Genomic DNA, 20,596 nt, shown 5'->3' with positions numbered 1-20,596 from the left:
TAAAGAGATTCTGAAGAAACATTCGAAATTTCTTAACCCGTAGAAATTACTGAGAATTTCTGAGAAACACGAGGCTTTTATTTCAGAGGTGAGAGAAGGCATTCATTTAAACGAAGGATTATAAAATAACTATGAGGCATCTACTAGGAGCAAGGCAATTTCAGGGACATGGGAATGCAACAGTAAGGTATCAGATACAATTTCTGGCTTCACTGAGCTGTCAGATGATGAGCGGTGCTCCATCCTTGACGAATTTGAAAGCAGAGCCAATAGGACTTGTGGACAGAGCACATTCCAGGTGTGATCGAAAGACGGGCAGGGATAACTCAGGTCTGGCCTGAGCTGCTCTGACAGCGACAAAGATGGACGCTGGAGTGCTTCTAAGCTGCGGGAAGGCCTGAGTGTGCCAGCATGTGGGCAAAGTGCAATAATGTTTACGCTGTCTACATTTATAAACATCTTTTTTTGTTGTTTCTTCGCTGCTGCACTAAAAGGTATGTGGGATCTTAGTTCCCCAACCAGGGATCGAACCTGTGCCCCCTGCTGTGGAAGCACAGTCTTGACCACTGGACCACCAAGGAAGTCCCTACATTTACAAACGTCTCTAATGTCGGGTCCTGGGCAGGCTCCCTGTCCTTTCCCTGCTTAATCCCTACTACCTCTGGGACCATATTAACAAAGCCCAAGTGTACACCAGGGGAATTTCAAATAGAGGCACTTCTGGCCCTTCATAAACGCAGAGCCTGGACCCACCTCCTCACCAATAAAGCAAAAGCCTCCTGCCCCACTGTGCTCTGACTTCACTCCCCACCAACTGAGCTGTCTCCTTGGGAAATCCCTTTACTATTTACTGTATGGCTGGCAAACTTTATCGTATATTTACTGTTACATGTAGTCATGTATGGATGTGAGAGTTGGACCGTAAAGAAGGCCTAGTGCCGAAGAATTGGTGCGTTCGAACTGTGGTGCTGGAGAAGATTTTTCACAGCCCCATGGACAGCAAGGAGATCAAACCAGTCAATTCCTAAAGGAAATCAATCCTGAATATTCATTGGAAGGCCTGATGCTGAAGCTCCAATACTTTGGTCACGTAATGCAAAGAGCCGACTCGCTGGAAAAGACCCTGATGCTGAGAAAGACTGAAGGCAGGAGGAGAAGGGGATGACAGAGCATGAGATGGTTGGATGACATCACCAACCCAATGGATGTGAGTTTGAGCAAGCTCTGGGAGATGGTATGGACAGGGAAGCCTGGTGTGTTGCAGTCCACGGGGTCGCAAAGAGTCGGACACGACTGAGCAATTGAACAACAAACTGTTGCGTGTACGTAAATCATCCTGACATCCATGCAGATTCCTGTGCGCGTGCCTGTGTGTGTACTGGGAGGTGACCTGGAGGGGCGATCAGCATCCAGCAGGGGACACTAGGCCCCCAAATTAAACAGGAAGCATGATTCAGGAGTATAATCCTCTCTCTTCATCCACTTGGGCATTTAATGGTTAATGGTTTAGTTTACAGACTTTCCGATACTATAGTATCCAGTCTGGGACAGAAGAGACAAGCAGAAAACTGAGGAGTCATCGGGGAACATCATGAGGCTTTGGGGCTCAGGGTCCCCAGCTGCACCGTCTTTTTCTCTCCACCTTCCAGAGCCTTCTTTATTTCTCTTACATGTAATCTCTAGGATTCTTAGTCAAACTTGCTTAGTGGATGCGGTAGGAACAAGGATATCTACTTCAACTTTTCTGAGCCAGAGTCCTACAATTTCATGTCAAACCCAGGCTCCTCTGTCCGTGGAGTTCTCCAGGCAAGTATACTGGAATGGGTTGCCTTTTCCTTCTCCAGGGGATCTTTCCAACCCAGGGATCGAACCCGGGTCTCCTGCACTGGCTGGTGGTCTCTTTACCACTGTGCCACCTGGGAAAGATTTGGGGTCAGCTGAGGATCAGCCAGGACTTTCATAGAATCTGCAGATGTGAGGACTTATTCTCAGGGAAACCAAGCCCTCCTAAAACCAAGTTCCCTGCCAAGTTCATAACAGACCTCTCTATTCAAAACTTTATTGCTTCTTTTGTCCCACTTCGGGATTGAGGAGTGTCAAAGAAAAGGGGGCAGTGTTGAAACCAAGCAGGCCACTGCGGACCCCTCCAAGATACATACACAGCCTCTGTAACCCCTGTTTCTTGTTTGTTGAAAAGGCCTTTAGTTTCTTTCCTAGGCCTTCCCTGAGTTCCAAAGAGCAGACTCAGTTACTAATTCGGGAAGTGAGGGAATGCAGGAAAAAATAGGAGGAGCAAGAAAAGTAATAATGGCTTAAACAATGGTCCAGCGGTAAACAGAATCCTGGTTCCTCCTCGCGATACATAAAACAATGTGACGTGTGTCTCTGAGTTGTTCTATAGAAATTAACACCTTGACTCAAGTAAAGGAGAGGATGACTACACAGAGACCACAAGCAAGTGGTTGGAACCAGAAAGTTGATGATTAAATTTCTGAAACAGGGCTTCCCCAGTGGCTCAGTAGTAAAGAATCCACCTGCCCATGCAGGAGATGTGGGCTTGATCCCTACTCCAGGAAGATCCCACCTGCCATGGAGCAACTAAGCTGGTGTGCCACAACTACTCAGCCCACGCTCTAGAGCCTTGGAGCCACAACTCCTGAGGCCCGTGCACCCTAGAGCATGTGCTCTGCAACGAGAGAAGCCACCACAATGAGAAGCCAGTGTGCTGAGACTAGAAAGTAGCCCCTGCTCTGCGAAACGTAGAGCAAAATCTCAGGTAGCAAGGAAGACCCAGCACAGCCAAAAATACATTGAAAAAAAAAAAAAGATTTCTGAAACACCACCATTACTTCACCACCAACCAATCAGAAAGAAGTCATGCATCCTACAACTCTCATCCCAAATGCTGTCTTGCTTGGAATTTTCAGGAAGTTCATGTCTTTTGAGCCAGGATCATTCATTCTTTGCCATTGTGAAAATTATAACAATGTGCACCTTTTGAGTAGATTCTGTCTGTGGGGTAAAGACCTGGTAAGCGGCACGAAGGCTGGACTTTAGACCCAGCCACCCCTCGCTCCATCACCTTTATTCCTGTGTTTCCCCGGCTACTCCCTCCTCCCTGGCATTACCCTCACCGCAATCCCTGCCGTGCCACAGACATGCCCTGCTCAAGGACATCCTTGGGACTGCATCTGCTTCTGACATCCCCCTTCACCCTGCTGGATAACTCTGAGGCTTATAAACAGGAACAAAGCCAGAGGGCAGGGCTGCCAGGATTCACCTGTATTCTGCAACTCCAAGACATTCACACACAAAACTAGACAGTTTGGAAGAGCTGCCCTCAGGAAGACATAACAATGTCAGAGCAACGGGTGAGCTGAAAAGACACAGCTTTCAGTGATCCTGGGTCAGATAAAGGGAGGAGGAAGAGGTAGGAAATTGTGTCAGATGAAAATGTGCATTTCTACTGGAATGTTGTCCTGAGAGTTGTGAGTGTGTGGAAGAGAGATTCCCTGAGGATCTATTATGTGGAATCCTTGTGGGAATCGTGTGGAGCCGGGACCAATGCAATAGCGTTTGATGGTATGTGACTGCGAGTGAACTCTACCGAGACACTGTCACTTTGTGCGAGCGGGGGAGGGGGTGGTGGAGCACTGACTGGGATGAGGGAGTGAGTGCATGAGTGCAAGGGGCTGAGATTATAGATCTGGCTTCATGAGTCTGTGTGTAAGAGGGGAGCACAGCTGTGCATGTACGGTGAGAATGGGGGAGGCCTGTGTGGCACGGGGAGCTGCATGTCTGTGTGACTATGTGTGTGCGTGTGTGTGTAAGAAATCTGTGACTGGGTGTCGATCTGTGAGTACGTGTGTGGCTTTGTGCGCACGTGTGGGTTTGCCCGACACAGCAGTGACTGTTTAAGTGCCCGTGGGTCTTTCCATGTGTGTCAGAGGGGATCCTGAACTGGTGGCCCTGCCGACTGTGAGTTACCCGGAACTCATCTCTGAGCATTAACGAGAGCAGAGCGAGGGGCTCCTTAGATGCCTCTTCTCAAGTGTGAGAAGGCGACCTCAGGCTGGAGGGCACTGTGTTCCAGTCTGGGTCCACATGCAGGGCCGCTCACTCCACCTCGGGTCTCCTCCCCAAGCCAGCCCTTCCCTCTGCCTCACAGGAGGAGGTGAGCAGACCCTGGGTCCTGGGGAAGGGCTGCGGGGGGACATGGTCTCAGAGAATCGAACCACCTGAAGCTGGAAGGAAATAACTCAGCCCCAGTTCAGGGTTTACAGTAGAAATCAGTCAGTAACTTGTAGATTCTCCCAGTTACTCTCCTGCCACACATCCTGTGGACAAGCACCGACTGACTGGGTTCTCAACAACGCTGTACAAGTTCTTGCAAGGACGTGCGTTCCCCTTGATGATTCTGATGCACACGCATCCCACACAAGGGGCCTCCCCTTCCATTATTTCCCTTTCATTTTAAACAACGCTCTTCACTGGAGTGAATTTTCTTCTATTTTTATATCCTCAAGTCTTGTCTTCAGAGTTTCAGATATCAGATGGTAATCAAAGGGTGCTGTTCCAGAAAGGGTCTTCCCTCTTCTGACAGGTCACCCCTGCACGTGCCAGGGATTAGCCTAAAGACTTTACGTATACTAGCTCATCTATTCCTGGAACACCCTGGAAAGTACGAATTCCTGATAATCCTCCTTGTACTGAGGAAACTGAGGCAGGGAAAATTCAACTAATGGATCTAAGATCTCACTGCTAGTCAGGGACAGAATTAGGACTTGAATCCAGGAAGCTGGCTCTTGAATTCATGCTCCTGTCCATCTCTCTTTCTCCCCGTCTCTCGTTCAGCCACACCACATGGCATGCAGGATCTTAGTGCCCTGACCAGGGATCAAACCTGTGCCCTCTGCATGGGGAGGGAAGAGACTGAAGTTCAAGTCCTTGAACCCTTGGCTCTTAACTATGACCCTCACAACTCTTCAAAGGAACAGGGACCTAACTCTGGTGAAGTAGGGAGAAGGGGGATGAGAGTTTGCCCTTTGATGTCTAACCTGCTGCAGCCCTGGGAACCACTGTAGGGCGGGAGCCCACACCTGGCCTTGCCCCTCATCCACTCTCATCTCCCCTGGCAGGTCCCGTACACACGGGATGTGTCCTTGACTCTCAGATCTTCATTGACAATCAAAGGGAAACCTGCAGTCTCTTTCAGGTGGGTACTTTATATACAGCCCATGGGGGTGGAGGTGGAGGAGGAGTGAGAATACTCGAGTGTGTGTGGGGACGCCCACTTCACACGTGAGTGACGTTCAAGCATGTAACCAGCGTCAGGGGCACACAGTGCAGGCGCAGGACTGCTGGCAGGTCTCGGGGCTGGGAGAAGGCTCAGGGCTTTGGCTCTTTACCAAGGGATGTAGGACGTCCAGCGGATGCAGGCCCAGGCCACTGACTGCTGCTCAGCTTGAACCTCGGGCCAAGGACCAGGGCATCCCGCCTCCCTGGGTGGGGTGAGCTGAGGAAGCAGGTCCCTGGGAAGAGGGTGACAGCACCCTCAGGCAGGCCCACCTTCCACGAGGGAGGAGCTGGGAGAGGAGGTGTGTGTGTGTATCCAGTGTGGGTTCCCACACAAGGAAGAGACCTGTTCAACATGCTATGTGCTCTGCCCATCAGCAGGAATCCACAAGTACAGGTGGATTCCCACACTGGGCCTGATGAGAACTCAGACACCGCCTTTCATTTTGGAGTGCCCTGTGGCCAAGCTGTGAAGATAAATAGCCGTCAAGATGGGAGCTGAAACTGTGAGGTGGAATCCTCCAAAATGCCCTGTGAGGATGGCCAGCCATCTGTCCTGCACGGCCTGTGCTGTAGAATGAGGACAGGTAAGTGTGCCCGGGACCACCCCTTCCACGGCCTCCACAGGCTCTCCTAGAGGAACACTGCTGTCCCCCGGCCCCGCCCGAGGTGCCCGGCACCCACCTCCCGTCATCGCCCCTGCCCCTTTCATCACAGAGCACCCTCTGCTGCTACCGCCATCCTCAGGTATTCTCCCAGATCTAACCGGGCTAAGATCAGTTTACATGCCCTTTTGCTCCAGACGCAGAATTGGCTCTGACTTCACCCACAGGTATCATTTCTACCCATGCCGTTATTATTTGAATTTTGGGGTCACTCAATAGTTAAAATATGCATATGGGTAATTATAATCCATCCAATACAACTCTTTCTCTCTCATTAAAGGCCTCTGAGTTTGTTCACTATGTCTGATCAGTTTTCTCCCAATGTGGATAGCTAGGCAAAAAAATATAGAAACAAAAAGGAGGCTTAGCACCACAGCACATGATGGACCAACCACCCTGGCACCAAGGGGCAAATATTGGACATAGCAAAATATCTGTAATCAAAGCAGGAAATGTCAGAAGAAATGTTCCCATATTGAGGCATGCAAAAGTCATTCTGGCTTCTACACTGTACATCTGCTTTAGCCATTAAGGAAAAAATACATTTAGAAATCAAAACAAAGCTGGATAGCCCTTGTGGACATGGTTTCAGACAAATGCCTGTTATTACTGTGAACTTGAATTTTTCTGAAGTGTATCAGGATCAAGGATACCGCCATCAATTCTCAAAACAATATCTACCAGCAGCTGCCCAACTACAGCATTAGAGTCTGAAGGTAACAATAAAATCTTTCTCTTACTTCAGAAGAGTAGTAACAGACATCCCTGGTGGCTTAGTGGGAATCCGCCTGCCAATGTAAGGGATTCAGGTTCGATTCCTGGTCCTGGAAGATTCCACATACCTTGGGGCAACTAAGCCCGGGTGCCACACTACTGAGCCTGCACTCTGCAGCCAAGCTCTGCAACGAGAGAGCAGCCCTCGCTCACTGCAACTAGAGAAAGCCCAAGAGCCACAGTGAAGGCCCAGCACAGCCAAAAATACATAAAATAAACAAAAACAGTAGTAACAAATGGTAGAGCTTAAGCTACAGCCTCTCAGAATAAACCACTAGGTTTTGTATCATGAATAGTGCTAGACAATTGCTTTAGATTAGATTTTAGCAGAAAAAGGACATGTATGGGCAGTAGTCGTACGTGTTTTATATCTTAATGGCCAGATTACAAAGTTAGACCTACTTAGATAAAATTAGACAGCTGCCTATCAGGCTTAAAACAAGTCTCTCCAGAAGTGCCCAGGCCAGCCTGTTCTTCAGGATTCTTCTCCTTCTTTCCTCAGGGAATGAGATCTGCTTCCCGAAACTTATTAAATTTCCAGTCGTCCCTCTTCCACTTACTCATAATTGGGTCTGTGGACCAAGGGACTAAATACCTTAAACCATGAAAGACTGCGATCCAGTACTTGGAACACAGAAGATCCCAAAGCAGGGTCAATTCCTCAGACTGAGGCAGGATGATGACCTGTTTCAGCAAGAATTAGCTAAAGCAAGTGATGTCTTGTTTCCTCAAAGATTCAGGGGAAGTTCAAACAGGAGCAGGGATTGAAACCAAATTCCTCTAAAACCAAGTCTCCCTACCAAGTTTCTGATTAATCTCTCTATTCAAAACTTCTTGTCCCCTTGGACCGCAATGCTGTGCTAACTGACCTGGCACGACCAAGTAAGTAATTAAAAAAACAAACAAACAAACAAACAAAGAGGGACTTCCCTAGAGATCCAGTGGTTAACACTCTGAGCTTCCATTGCAGGCGGAATGGGTTCGATCCTTGATCAGGAAACTAAGGTTCCACATGCCATATGGCATGACAAAATACAAATAAATAAATAAATAAATAAATACATATGTACATATATATTTTAAAGAAAAAGGAAAGGAAACTCTTCCTGAGGAAAAAGGAAAGTTTCGAGGAGCTGGTATAAACAAGAAGTCCATTGGAGGAAACTGACAGTTTAAAGTACAGTGTATTTTCATTGGCTGAGCTGTTTCCAGGCCGAGAGAAAATCTTTCTTCTTCCTGCTGGGGGTCCTAAAGTAAGGTCACTTTTGCCAGAGAGCTGAGGTACATCTCTTCCTGCTGGGATCTGTGATGACAGCCAGTGGCACGTGCGTAAGAGCTCCCTCTTCTGGCTGCCCAACTTCATTTTAGTGAGGTTTTTCCTTGATTAATTCTCACAAGAAAAAATCATAGAAATAATGCCTATGTACCTACTCTTCCACTTTAACTATGAATATTCTTGTTTCATTATTCCTCCCACTTATGGGGGGGATTTTAAAATAAATCTCAGTCATACTAAATCTTTCATATAAATACTCCAGAATTTCTCTCTAACTGATGAAGACTTTGAAAACATAATCACAGCTACCACTACAATGTTCCAGAAAACTCCCTGGATATCATCTGATGCACAGATTACATCTGAATTCTCCAACAGAATCTGAAGTGTACTTTTTCAATCTAGGGAAGATATCTTTCAAAGGCAATGGGGAAACCTTGACTTTTTCAGAAAAGGTCATCAGTAACAAACCCCTTCTAGAGAAATGTTACAGTACATCCTTCAGGCAGAAGGAAAAGGACACCAGTTGGAAATCTGGAGTTACACAAAAGAATGAAGGACAACGGAAATGGGTGTTACATCGGAAAATATAATTGTGAAAGAGAAATTATAACAATGCATTGCAGAGCTTATAACATATAAAAATAAAGTGACAGGCTGAGATAGCACTGGGAAGTTGCTGTATAACCCAGGGAACTCAGCTCGGAGCTCCGTGATGACCTAGAGGCACGGGGTGCGCAGGGGGACAGGCTCAGGAGGGAGGGAGGGGCTTCTGTGTATACTTGGGGCTGATTCACGTTGTTGCACAGCAGAAACCAACACAACACTGTGAAGCAATTGTCCTCCAATTAAAAAGAAAACACAAAAATAAAACACATGGGAATCGGCATATGTTAGCGGAGAGAAATGACAATATGCTATTATACTGCTTATAAGGTGGTATATCATTTGAGACAGATTGTGTACGTTAAACATGTACACTAAACATCCTGAAGAACCACTAAAATGACAAAATAAAGATTTTTAGCAAAACAGCCAACAAGGAAGATAAAATGATAATCAAACGATAATTTAAAAGATGGCATGTTGATGTATGGCAAAACCAATACAATATTGTAAAGTGATTAACCTCCAATTAAAATAAATAAATTTATATTAAAAATAAAATAATAAAATAATCTTTATACCAAAAAAAAACAATAAAAGATTGCAGAGACAAAGGGAAAGTGGAGAAAAAGGGAAAGTGGGAACAATAGCTGAGACAAATAGAAAGCAAGTAGCAATATGTCAGACTCAATATTTAACCATATCAATAACCCAATTAAAAGTAGATTTAAATTAAACTGGATTTCCACCATAATCTGACTAAAGCCACATGATACCCATATGAGCACAATAAACCTGCAAAACTGGGAGAGAGAAAAAAATAAAATAAAATTTAATTTAATTAAAAAAAAACTGGGAGAGATAATAAATCATTGCTTTAAACCAATGTATTCTCAGGAGATTTCTTATTCTGCAATGAGTAACTGGAACATCAAAACCAGAGTCTAGTCACTGCATCCATGTGTACAACTGTGCTTGTTCTAACAATAAATTCTGTCTTCCTCAGTCTAAAACGCTGACAACTCAATTCCAAACAGAAAGACCTAGGTTTCTGACCACAAAAATTGGAAAAAAAAAAAAAAAGCTTGTAATTGTTTGGATACAAGAAAAAGATTCTTTAAGGTCAGTTTTCTATGGTTGTCTAACTCTGTCTTTCATTAAAAATTTCAAGTGCTGACTTGGTCATTTTCTCTCTTTAATTTCTCCCATGCATTTTGCACAAAGCCAGGCAGGGGCTTGATATGCAATAAACATCCTTAGAACAACCAACCAATCGCAGCTTTGTGTGGGAACCCACACTGGACACACACACACACCTCCTCTGCCAGCTCCTCCCTCGTGGAAGGCCGGCCTTCCTGGGGGTGCTGTCATCCCTCTCCCCGAGCACCTGCTTCCTCAGCTCACCACGCCCAGGGAGGCGGATGCCCTGGTTCTTGGCCCGAGATTCAAGCTGAGCAGCAGTCACTGGCCCGGGCCTGCATCTTCTGAATGTCCTACGTCCCTTGATAAACAACCAAAGCCCTGACCCTTCTCCCGGACCCGAGACCTGCCAGCAGTCCTGCGCCTGCACTGTGTGTGTCCCTGAAGCTGGTTACACCCTTGAACGTCACTCACACATGACGTGACCGTCCCCACACACACTCTAGTATTCTCACTCCTCCTCCACATCCACACCCATGGGCTATATATAACGTACCCACCTGAAAGAGACTGCAGGTTTCCCTTGGATTGTCACTGAAGAGCCAACAGCCAAGGACACACCCTGTGTGTAAGGCACTTGCCAGGGAGATGAGAGTGGATGAGGGGCAAGGCCAAGTGTGGGCTCCTGCCCTACAGCAGTTCCCAGGGGGGCAGCAGGTTAGACACCAAAGGGCAGACTCTTGCTGTTGTTCAGTCGCTAAGTTGTGTCTGACTCTTTGTGACCCCATGACTGCAGCACGCTAGGCTCCCCCGTTCTTCACTATTTTCTGGAGATTGCTCAGATTCATGTCCATTGAGTCACTGATGCTATCTAACTGTCTCACCCTCTGCTGCCCTCTTCTTTTGCCTTCAGTCTTTCCCAGCATGAGGGTCTTTTGCACTGAGTTGGCCCCTCACATCAGATTAACAGATTCAGAAGTCAGCTGCCTGCATTCAGTACTGATTTGGTTCCTTCCTAACAGTGAGACCTTAAGATTCATTAAACTCCCCCGGTCTCAGTTTCCTTGGCACAAGGAGGATTATCAGAAAGGCCTCCTTCCTAGGATGTTCTCAGGAACAGATGAGCTAGTATATGTGAAACCTTTAGCTTAATCACTGGCACATGCCGGGGACAAAGTCTCAGAAAGGGAGGACCCTTTCTGAAATACCACTCTTGCATTATTCTCTAACATCTAAAACTCAAGAACTGAGGATGTAAGAATATGAAAAAGAAAACAACTCACTGCCGGACTTCCCTGGGAAAGAATCTGCCTGCCAATGCAGGGGACACAGGTTTGAACCCTGGTCTGGGAAGATCCCACATGCCACAGGACAGCTAAGCCTGTGCCCCAATCTATTGAGCCTGTCCCCCAGGGCTCGGGAGCCTCAACAAGAGAAACCAATGCAACAAGAAGCTCTCGCACCAATCTAGAGAGCAGTTCCTGCTCCCCACAATAGGAAAAAGCCCACACGCAGCAGCAAAGACCCAGTGCAGCTATAAATAAATAAATAAATCTTGAAAAAAGAGACATTGATTAAAAATTTACTCCAGTGAAAAGCATGTATTTAAAGAGAGAAAGAAATAAAGGGAAAGGGAAGCCCTATGTGTAGGATGCATACGCATCAAAATTATCAAGGGGAATGCATGTCATTTCAAGAAGGTGGACAGCACTGTTGAGAATCCAGTCAGTGCTTGTCCAAAGGGGGAGGGACAAGGAAGTAATTGGGAGAATCTATAAAGTTATTGACTGATATCTATTGTAAACTCTGGACTGAGGGGGAATTTATTCCTTCCAGCTTCAGGTGACTTGATTCTCTGCAACCAAGTCCCCCAGCAGCTTTCCCTTGCTCAAGGGTTAATTATGTGCACATATGTAGGATTTGGTTCTATCCAGGGTTTCAGGCATCCCCTGTGGGTCTTGGAACATAACCCCTGTTTCCAAGGGGCCACCACAGTATATTTTTTTGAGTTGGGGTGGGGTCTTCATTTCCTTTGAGGAGTATCCAGAAGTAAAACTGCTGGATCATATGACAATCACAATCTCAATTTTTAGAGACATCGCCATACTGGTCCCCATGATGGTTGCACCAAATTTCTCTCAACTTTCACTCCACTCTCCTTGTGTTTGCATGGTTTCTAAGGAGACGTTTGATATAATTCTTATTTTTGCTCCTATGTGGGCATGTGCTTTTCCCTCTGGCTTCTTTTTGTCTGTGGTTCTGGTGTTTGGCATAAATGTGGGAAATTCTCAGATATTATTACTTCAAATATCTCTCCTGTTCCTATCTCTTTTCTGCATCTAGGTCTCCCATTAAGCACATGCTACGCTTTCTGTACCTGTCTCAGAGTTGTTTGATATTCAATATCTTTCCAGTCTTTTTTCTTTTTTTCAGTTTTGGAAGTTTCTATTAACATATCCTCAACCTCCGAGATTCTTTCCCAGCTACAGCTAATCTAGATAATGGGCTCATCAAATGCATTCTTCACTTATGTAAATTTTTTACTCTGTAGGGGTTCTTTCTGACTCTCTTAGAATTTCCATCACTCTGCTTCTATTATCCATCTGCTCCTGTAGGCTGTACTTTCTTCCCTAGAGCTCGTAGCAAAGCTTTGTATTAAGTTTTGAAACCGAGATGTGGGAATCCTCCAAACCTATTCTTTGTCCAGACTCTGTTGGCTGTTTGGTGTCCCTTTCTGTTCCATGTCAATTTTAGAATCTGTTTTCCATTCTGTACACAGAAGCCACTGGCATTCTCACAGAGGATGCACTGAATCTCTCAAACCACACTGGATGACATATTTAGAATTAACGATATTAACAACATTGTCTTCCACCCATAAACATGGAATGTCTCTTCATTATTGAGGCTGCTCGTCTGTAATCTCTATCAGTGGTGTTTTGTCATTTTCGGTGTGGAAGTCTGGCACCTCCTTGGTTAGATTTTGTCTTAAGCACTGTATTCTTTTTTTACGCCACTCTACAAGAATTGGTTTCTTCCTTTCCTCTACAGGCTGTTCATTGTCAAGGTATAGAAATAGGGAAGAAGGCTCAGAGGGCCTGAAGAGGACAAAGGCACGCAGCCTCCTTTTATATACGGAGTGTCTAGGAAACGGTAGGCACTCAGAGACTCAGGGATTCATTAGGTCCTATGTCTCTAGCAGACCTCCAGGCTGGAGGGGTCCGGAAGGATCTGGGTGCAGCCTCCTACATCACACTTCATAACTCCTGAAAGCTGCCAGATGTTCCTAAGCCAGGGGGACAGAAACCAGGAAAGCCACGCACCGTGGTTTATGTTGTATCTGCCCGAACACCTGACGTTCAGCTCCTGAGTTCCAGACACCCACCAGGCTGACTTTATCCTTGGCTTTTCAGTATCAAGTTCCTTTTGCCAACAGCACCATTCTCTAGCCCTCTCAGCATCACGTAGGGTTCACACGGACTGTCTGGCACGTATAAAGGTAAGTTACAGAAAGGAGCTGTAATGGTTAATCTTCTGTGTCATCTTGACTGGGCTGTTGTGTGGTCAGGTGTTGGGTTATACGTGATTTTCAGTGTGTCTGTGACAGTGTTCCTGGGATGAGATTCACATCTGAATCCACAGACTGAGTAAAACAGACTGCCCTCCCTCGTGTGGATGGGCTCCCCCATCATCTCAAGACCTAAACAGCACAAAAATCTCACCGGCCCAGAGAAGGGAGGATTCTTCCTGCCTTCAGAACGGAACTGAAACGCTGGCTCTCCCTGGGTCTCGGGCTTCCAGACTCAGACTAGAACTACATCATTGAAGATCTTGGGACTCGTCAGTCTACATAACCAAATTCCTCTGTGTGTACATGTGTACACACACACACACACACCAGTCTCTCAGGGGAACCCTCACAAATACAGGGACCAATAAATATTTAAGGGATGAAAAAACAAGTCAAAAGAGGCTCACATATAAAGTCGTATCCCTTCCTTAAACAACCCCAAACCTGACCACCTTCTTCACGACATCCTGAGACACTCACCCTGTCTCTGCTTCAGGGAGAGCCCTTGACATTTTGGCCAACTGGGCCCTTCCCAAACCACACTCCGCATTCCACACATGGGACGACTTTTCTCTTTGTGTCAAATCTGCCCTTAATGTCTTCCCTACAAGCAAGAGCCAAGTCCTAGTTCATATCAGGAATCTTTTATTATCACTGGCATAAGTGTGAGGGCAGGGGGACATCCTGGCATCTTCTGGGAGTGGCCATGATCCTGCACATTATAGTAGAGTGTAACGGGATGGATATATTCACTGGAAGATCTTCTGCCCCTTATAACGTATCCACTGAAGTCAGCACGATATCTCCCCTCACATCCAGCATTTTCACAGACTGCAGGGGCAGGCGGTGGGCAAACTGGCAGATGGGCTTGTTATTCACAAACACCTAAGGAAGGAGATATATTTCTTGTGAGCTCAGAACAATTAGGCCTCCCCTTTCCCTTTCCTATTTTCATTGCCTTCTCTAAAATTTCTTTACTCTGTAAAAGCAAAGCAGAAATTCTCCTGGACATCCTGCCAAGACACTGCTGTAGGAATCATCCTCCATGTCCACTTCCTTGCACCCAGAGCTGCCAGCCCTGCTTTGCCCTGAGGGCAGGGGGCCTGCACGTCTCCCTCCACACTGCTGACTGTCCGATACAGGAAGAGCTGTGTGGAGTTCACCACAGAATCTCTAATTGTACAGCACACAAGATCCTGAGTATAGAGGCCTATGCTATACGGGGACAAGGTGGTCAATCACTCTGCTGTGCACCTGAGATTCACACAGTAAGGGAAATCAATGACATTTCAATTTTAAAAAGCACATGTGTTAAAAGTACAAAACAAAACAAAATTGGTCTCTTGCGATCACATCAGAGTTGGACTCTCTGCTTGTTTCTCCACAGCAGGCCCGACACAGCCACAGCACCCCACACCTGGAGGGCTCACACACCTGGTATTCATTCTCCAGCACCAAGAACTGCAGCTCAAATGGCTGGCCTGGCACGAAAGCCTCAGTATGCAGTTTCTGTTCCTTCCCCCAACTCCCGTCCTTTAAAGTGTTCATCACCACGATGCCATCGCAGTACCAGAAACGGAATGGAATGTCGCCGCCTTGCCCAGTACCCGTGCCGAAATCCACCTGAAGCTCTGGGTTCTTCCTGCAAAGACAAGAGGACAGCTCCTGCAGGCAGGCATTTACTGCAGACAACAACTTCCTCAGGAACAACCAAAGCCCTTTTTTCTCTCTCCCCACCTCCTTCCTTCCCCTTCGCCTTGCCCTCTTTCTCAAAATATTTATACCTTTCACACTTTGCTCTCTCTCTCTCTTTTCCTCCCCTGCCTCCCTCCATACCCCCCCCCACACACACACACACATACACACAGAGGAAGGAAATCCTGCCTGGAGTGTAATCTCACACTTTTGCATGAGACACCTCAGCTTATTCCGATGATTCAAGAAGATCAAGCTCTTTCTAATAATTGTCCCCAAGACATGCTAACACTCTCCCCTTGTGCTTCACCCTCCATCAGACATGAACTGGCCTCTACTCACCCAAAAGGAGACAGAAGGTTTGCCTTGATCTTCACCATGTAACACACAGTCAGGGAAACAGACTGCAGGTAGGGGTTCGGCTATGGAAGAGACGGATGCGTCAGTGAATGAAGAGCCAGTGTCCTCTCCCCCACATCGTTGCCCAATCAGGAATCAGGACACAAAATGTGATCTCCTCCCACAGCTAAGAGACATTAGTATACCTCCAACAAGGAGACATTAATCCGAGTCCAGACATGCACTCAGAGGCACAGATACATATGCTATATACAAACACTTCCAAACCCAGAGAAACAGTGTGCAAAAGGACATACAATAATGCAAATCCAGTGATTCCCACTCACACACACACACTCTTTCCCATTCTCTACCAGCATTCACGCAATGATTGGTCTCAAGGTGACCCGGCACCAGCAGCAGAGGTAATCAGATTCCTTCCTCCCATCCTTCATACCAAGGAGTCCATCGTCTCCAGCTGGGCCTTTCTTCCCTGTTGAAACTGTGTGTGTGTCTGTCTAGAGAAGGCGCCCTATAAATGCAGTTAGGAGCTGAGTCACTCCTGACCCTTTCACTCAGGCTACAGAGCCCTGCCCTCTATTCTTGTCAAATTCATGACATCAAAAGTGTGTTCAGTCCACCTTTGATTGCTTTACTAACAACCCTCTATTTTGGGATTATGGTCATCAGATATTCTATGTGTAAGAGACTGGGTCTAGCAGAGGTGACACTTTGAAGAAGGCTTAACAGTGGCAGAGCTTAGTCTCTCATCCAGGTGGTGGGTCTCTCCAAGGACCCAAGAAGTGGGTTCAAACTGTACTCAGTTCAGTTCAGTCACTCAGTTGTGTCCGACTCTTTGGGAATCCATGAATCGCAGCACTCCAGGCCTCCCTGTCCCTCACCAACTCCAGGAGTTCACTCAAACTCATGTCCATCGAGTCGGTGATGCCATCCAGCCATCTCATCCTCTGTCGTCCCCTTCTCGTCCTGCCCCCAATCCCTCCTAGCATCAGGGCCTTTTCTAATAAGTCACCTCTTCACATGAGGTGGCCAAAGTATTAGAGTTTCAGCTTTAGCACCAGTCCTTCCAATGAACACCGAGGATTGATCTCCTTTAAAATGGACTGGTTGGATTTCCATGCAGTCCAAGGGACTCTCAAGAGTCCTCCCCAACACCACAGTTCAAAAGCATCAATTCTTTGGTGCTCAGCTTTTTTTATAGTCCAACTCTCACATCCATATGTGACCACTGGAAAAACCATAGCCTTGACTAGATGGACCTTTGTTGGCAAAGTAATGTCTCTGTTTTTTTATATGCTATCTAGGTTACTCATAACTTTCCTTCCAAGGAGTAAAGCATCTTTTAATTTCATGGCTGCAGTCTCCATCCAAAGTGATTTTGGAGCCCCCCAAAAATACAGTCTGACACCGTATCCTCTGCTTCCCCATCTATTTCCCATGAAGTGATGGGACCAGATGCCATGATCTTCATTTTCTGAATGTTGAGCTTTAAGCCAACTTTTTCACTCTCCTCTTTCACTTTCATCAAGAGGCTTTTTAGCTCCTCTTCACTTTCTGCCATATGGGTGGTGTCATCTGCATATCTGAGGTGATTGCTGCTTCTCCCGGCAACCTTGATTCCAGCCTGTGCTTCTTCCAGCCCAACGTTTCTCATGATATACTCTGCATAGAAGGTAAATAAGCAGGGTGACAATATACAGCCTTGACATACTCCCTTTCCTATTTGGAACCAGTCTGTTGTTCCATGTCCAGTTCTAACTGTTGCTTCCTGACCTGCATACAAGTTTCTCAAGAGGCAGGTCAGGTGGTCTGGTATTCCCATCTCTTTCAGAATTTTCCACAGTTTATTGTGATCCACACAGTCAAAGGCTTTGGCATAGTCAATAAAGCAGAAATAGAAGTTTTTCTGGAACTCTCTTTTTTCCATGAGCCAGTGGATGTTAGCAATTTGATCTCTGGTTCTTCTGCCTTTTCTAAAACCATCTTGAACATCTGCAAGTTCATGGTTCACGTACTAGAGACGCTGATATGCTTAACCTAAGTGCAATTCCTTGTGTCTACTGATAAACGACAATGATACAGCTATAACAGAGAGCTCCCTGGCTACCCTTCGTCATAAAACTGGCACCCATCCCATGCCGTATGCAACTGACTATTTCTTAGACATCGAACCTGTTCCAGAATCTTTGCTGGCAGTTTCCCTATGCGCCCTAGACTTTGAGAGACACACCACCCGGATGAGAGTCTAAGCTCTGCCACTGTGAGGCCTTATTAAAAGTGTAACCTCTGCTACACCCAGTCTTCTTACACATAGAATATCTGATGACCATAATCGCACATCAGAGGGTTGTTAGTAAAGCAATCAAAGGGATCCAACCATCTATCTATTCATTTGACAATTGCTTATTGAGAGATGAATCAGCAGCAGGCTTTGTACTATCTGCATAAGTGGAAATAAACAGATAAAAATCTTGCTGTATGTAGCTTACACTCCAGCTGGAAAATATATGCAGTACCTTTCAAATTATAATACACAAGTGAAATATATAATGTGTTAGAAGGGAAGAACTGTCTTCAAAAAGATGTGGGTAATAGAACACAGCAGTCCACCAAGGGCTTAATCTCAAATAGGCTAGTTAAGGTGGCCCTTGTTGAGGAGATGAGAACTGAGCAAAGGCTTAGAGGTCAGGAAAAGAGCCATGTGTATTTTGGGGAAGAACTTCTAGTTAGAGAGATCAGCATGGAGACCACAATGTGAAAGGACAATGTGACGTTTCAAGGAACCAAAGGGTGACTGTGTGACTGGAGTAAAGAGACAGAAGGAGGGTTGAACTCAGGAGATGGAAAAGCAGATCACAGGCTATTGCAGGAGTCCTGCTGTAAGTAACATGGGAGCTTGAGGCAGAGGAGGGATCTGTTCTCATTTGTGTTTTAAAAGATCTCCTCTGCTGCTGTGTGGAAAATAGACTGTACGTGGACCTGGACAAAATAAGACCATTCGCAAGGCCATTAAGTAATCCTGGAGAGCAGTGAATGGGACTTGGGTGAGGTTTGTGGGAGAGGAGTTGGTAGAACTGTGGAGTTCAGTAAAGAGGTCATGATGTACTCTGCATATAAGTTAGATAAGCAGGATGACAACATACAGCCTTGACATACACCTTTCCCAATTTGGAACTGCACAGAACTGGACAGAAAAAAAAAAGAGTGACATATCACCAATGGAACAGCATTGAGAGTCTAGAAAAAATCCACACATAAATGGGTAATTGATTAATGACAAAGGAACAAAGAACACACCATGGAGAAAGGACAGTCTCTTCAATAACTGCTATGAAAGTCGGGCATAAAAAATGGAAACTATTCTCTCACATTATATACAAAAATCAACTCAAAATTGATGAAAAGCTTGAATCTAAGACCTGAAACCAGAAGACTCCAAGGAGTAAACAGAGGCAGCATGCTCACTGACATCAGTCTTAGCGGTATCTTTCTAGCTATGTCACCTGATCGGAGGCAAACAAAAGCAAAAATAATCATCAAACTAAACATCTCCTTCATGGTAAACAATACCATCAAGGACATGAAAAAATAACCTATCAAACAGGGGAGGGTATCTGCAAGTGATACATCTGATAAAGGCTAATATCCAAAGTATATAAAGAACTCATACAAGTCCACAGCAAGAAAACAAACCACCTGGCTAGAAAGCAGAAAGAAGCTGAATAGACAGTTTCTCATTATCTGGAAGAAGACATCCAGATGGCCAATGGGCACATGAAAAGATTGCTTAACACCACAAATTATTAGGGAAATGCAAATCAGAACCACAATTAGATACCAACTCATGCCTGTCAGAATGGCTATTCACAAGAAGGTAAAAAATGACAAGTGTTGGCAAGGATGTATAGAAAAGGGAACCCTCACACATTCTTGCTGGGAATCTAAATTGGTATAGCCTCTATGGAACAAGTTGAGGACAGAACTAACATATGATCCAGCTACCCCCCTTTAGGGTGTGTGCACAAAGAAGACAAAAACACTAACTCATAAGATAAACGCACCCCTATGTTTGTCAAAGCATTATGGACAACAGCAAGCTATGGAAACAAAAAGTGCCCGTCACTGGATGACTGGATAAAGAAGAGGTGAGATATAGACATATATATACATGAAACAAGACTCTGCTATAAAAATGATGAAATCCTGCCAATTGCAACAACATGGACAGGGCTTGAGGGCATCGTACTAAGTGGAAATAAGTCAGGTTGAGAAAGACAAATATCATATAACTTCACTCATAGGTGGAACATAAAAAGCAAACAACATCAACAAAATAAATAAGCCTAATGAAAATAAATGCATAGGAAACAGAATAGTAGCTATAGGGGGAGGCACCATGGGTGAGCACATCAACTGTACGATGACGGACAGAAACACAGTTTTTGGTCATGCAGACGATACAGAGGCAGAAGTATAAGGCTGCACACATGAGACTGTTATGATGTTATGAACCAATGTTACTTCAATAAAACACTAAAAGTGAGAATCAAGAGTGACTAGTAGGATTTTGCTCTTATTTACTGAACTACTGAAGTCATACACTGAGGTCAGCAAACTGTGGCTGGGACCACTGGCAAGAAAAAAGGAATTCAGCTTTGGGCACTTGGAGGTTGAGATGCCTATTGTACAGGGGTTAATGCATGAATTTGGAAGAGAGGTCTGGTCGGAGATATAAAATTTAAAATTCTAACATATAGACAGCAATTAAAACTGTACAATGCTGAGATCACCAAGGGAGTGAGTGCAGCTTACAACGGGAATGAATCGGCACTGAGTTGTTCAGATCACGGATCCAAAAGAAAAAGAGGCAGAAGTGAAGCACAGTGAGGTTAAGGAGAAATCAAGAGATCACATGAGCATGGTCCTGAGTGGAAAAGCCGACCTGAAAAGGTCACATAATGTGTAAGCGCGTTTGTCTACCATCCTCAAAAGTGTAAAGCCAGAGACAGAAAGGACACGGGTGGTGCTTGTAGACAGCGGTCAGGGAGAAGCGCCAGATGCTGCTACACAGGAACAGCATGCGGTCCATCTTGACACTGCAGTAATGTTTGATCTTGATTGTGGGGCTGGTTACACATGCCTACATTTCTCATAAAATGACACAGAACTATCTGCATCCATTGTACTGATGTATAATCCCTGGTTTTGACACTC

At 45.6% G+C, this 20,596-nt stretch overlaps 2 protein-coding genes across 2 annotated transcripts; one reads left to right on the top strand and one right to left on the bottom strand.

Annotated features, from left to right (window-relative positions):
* Positions 1–3,356: 3,356 nt before the first annotated feature.
* On the top strand, positions 3,357–19,929 carry LOC121816434 (galectin-10-like). The gene is made up of 4 exons (XM_060397848.1): positions 3,357–3,371; positions 5,139–5,260; positions 5,638–5,882; positions 14,715–19,929. The coding sequence occupies exons 1-3, from the start codon at positions 3,357–3,359 to the stop codon at positions 5,795–5,797; spliced, it is 297 nt and encodes a 98-aa protein (XP_060253831.1). The 3' UTR covers positions 5,798–5,882; positions 14,715–19,929.
* Positions 13,956–15,871, bottom strand: LOC114108603 (placental protein 13-like). Its single transcript, XM_027977576.2, has 4 exons — positions 15,819–15,871; positions 15,365–15,444; positions 14,762–14,969; positions 13,956–14,212 (listed from the first exon to the last, which is right to left on the bottom strand). The coding sequence occupies exons 1-4, from the start codon at positions 15,828–15,830 to the stop codon at positions 14,099–14,101; spliced, it is 414 nt and encodes a 137-aa protein (XP_027833377.1). The 5' UTR covers positions 15,831–15,871; the 3' UTR covers positions 13,956–14,098.
* Positions 19,930–20,596: the final 667 nt, after the last annotated feature.

This window comes from Ovis aries, chromosome 14 (assembly GCF_016772045.2).
Source record: "Ovis aries strain OAR_USU_Benz2616 breed Rambouillet chromosome 14, ARS-UI_Ramb_v3.0, whole genome shotgun sequence".
Classification (NCBI taxonomy): domain Eukaryota; kingdom Metazoa; phylum Chordata; class Mammalia; order Artiodactyla; family Bovidae; genus Ovis; species Ovis aries.
Note: the sequence above shows the minus strand (reverse complement) of the source record. Positions and strands in the feature narration are given on the sequence as shown.

Excerpts from the sequence above, each read along its gene's own strand:
- LOC121816434 (XM_060397848.1), top strand. Across the intron at positions 5,261-5,637 it reads GGGGTGGAGGTGGAGGAGGA|AGACCTGTTCAACATGCTAT; the intron begins GTGAGAATACTC and ends CACACAAGGAAG.
- LOC114108603 (XM_027977576.2), bottom strand. Across the intron at positions 14,970-15,364 it reads AACCTTCTGTCTCCTTTTGG|GAAGAACCCAGAGCTTCAGG; the intron begins GTGAGTAGAGGC and ends TTGTCTTTGCAG. Across the intron at positions 14,213-14,761 it reads TGCTGGAGAATGAATACCAG|GTGTTTGTGAATAACAAGCC; the intron begins GTGTGTGAGCCC and ends CTCCTTCCTTAG.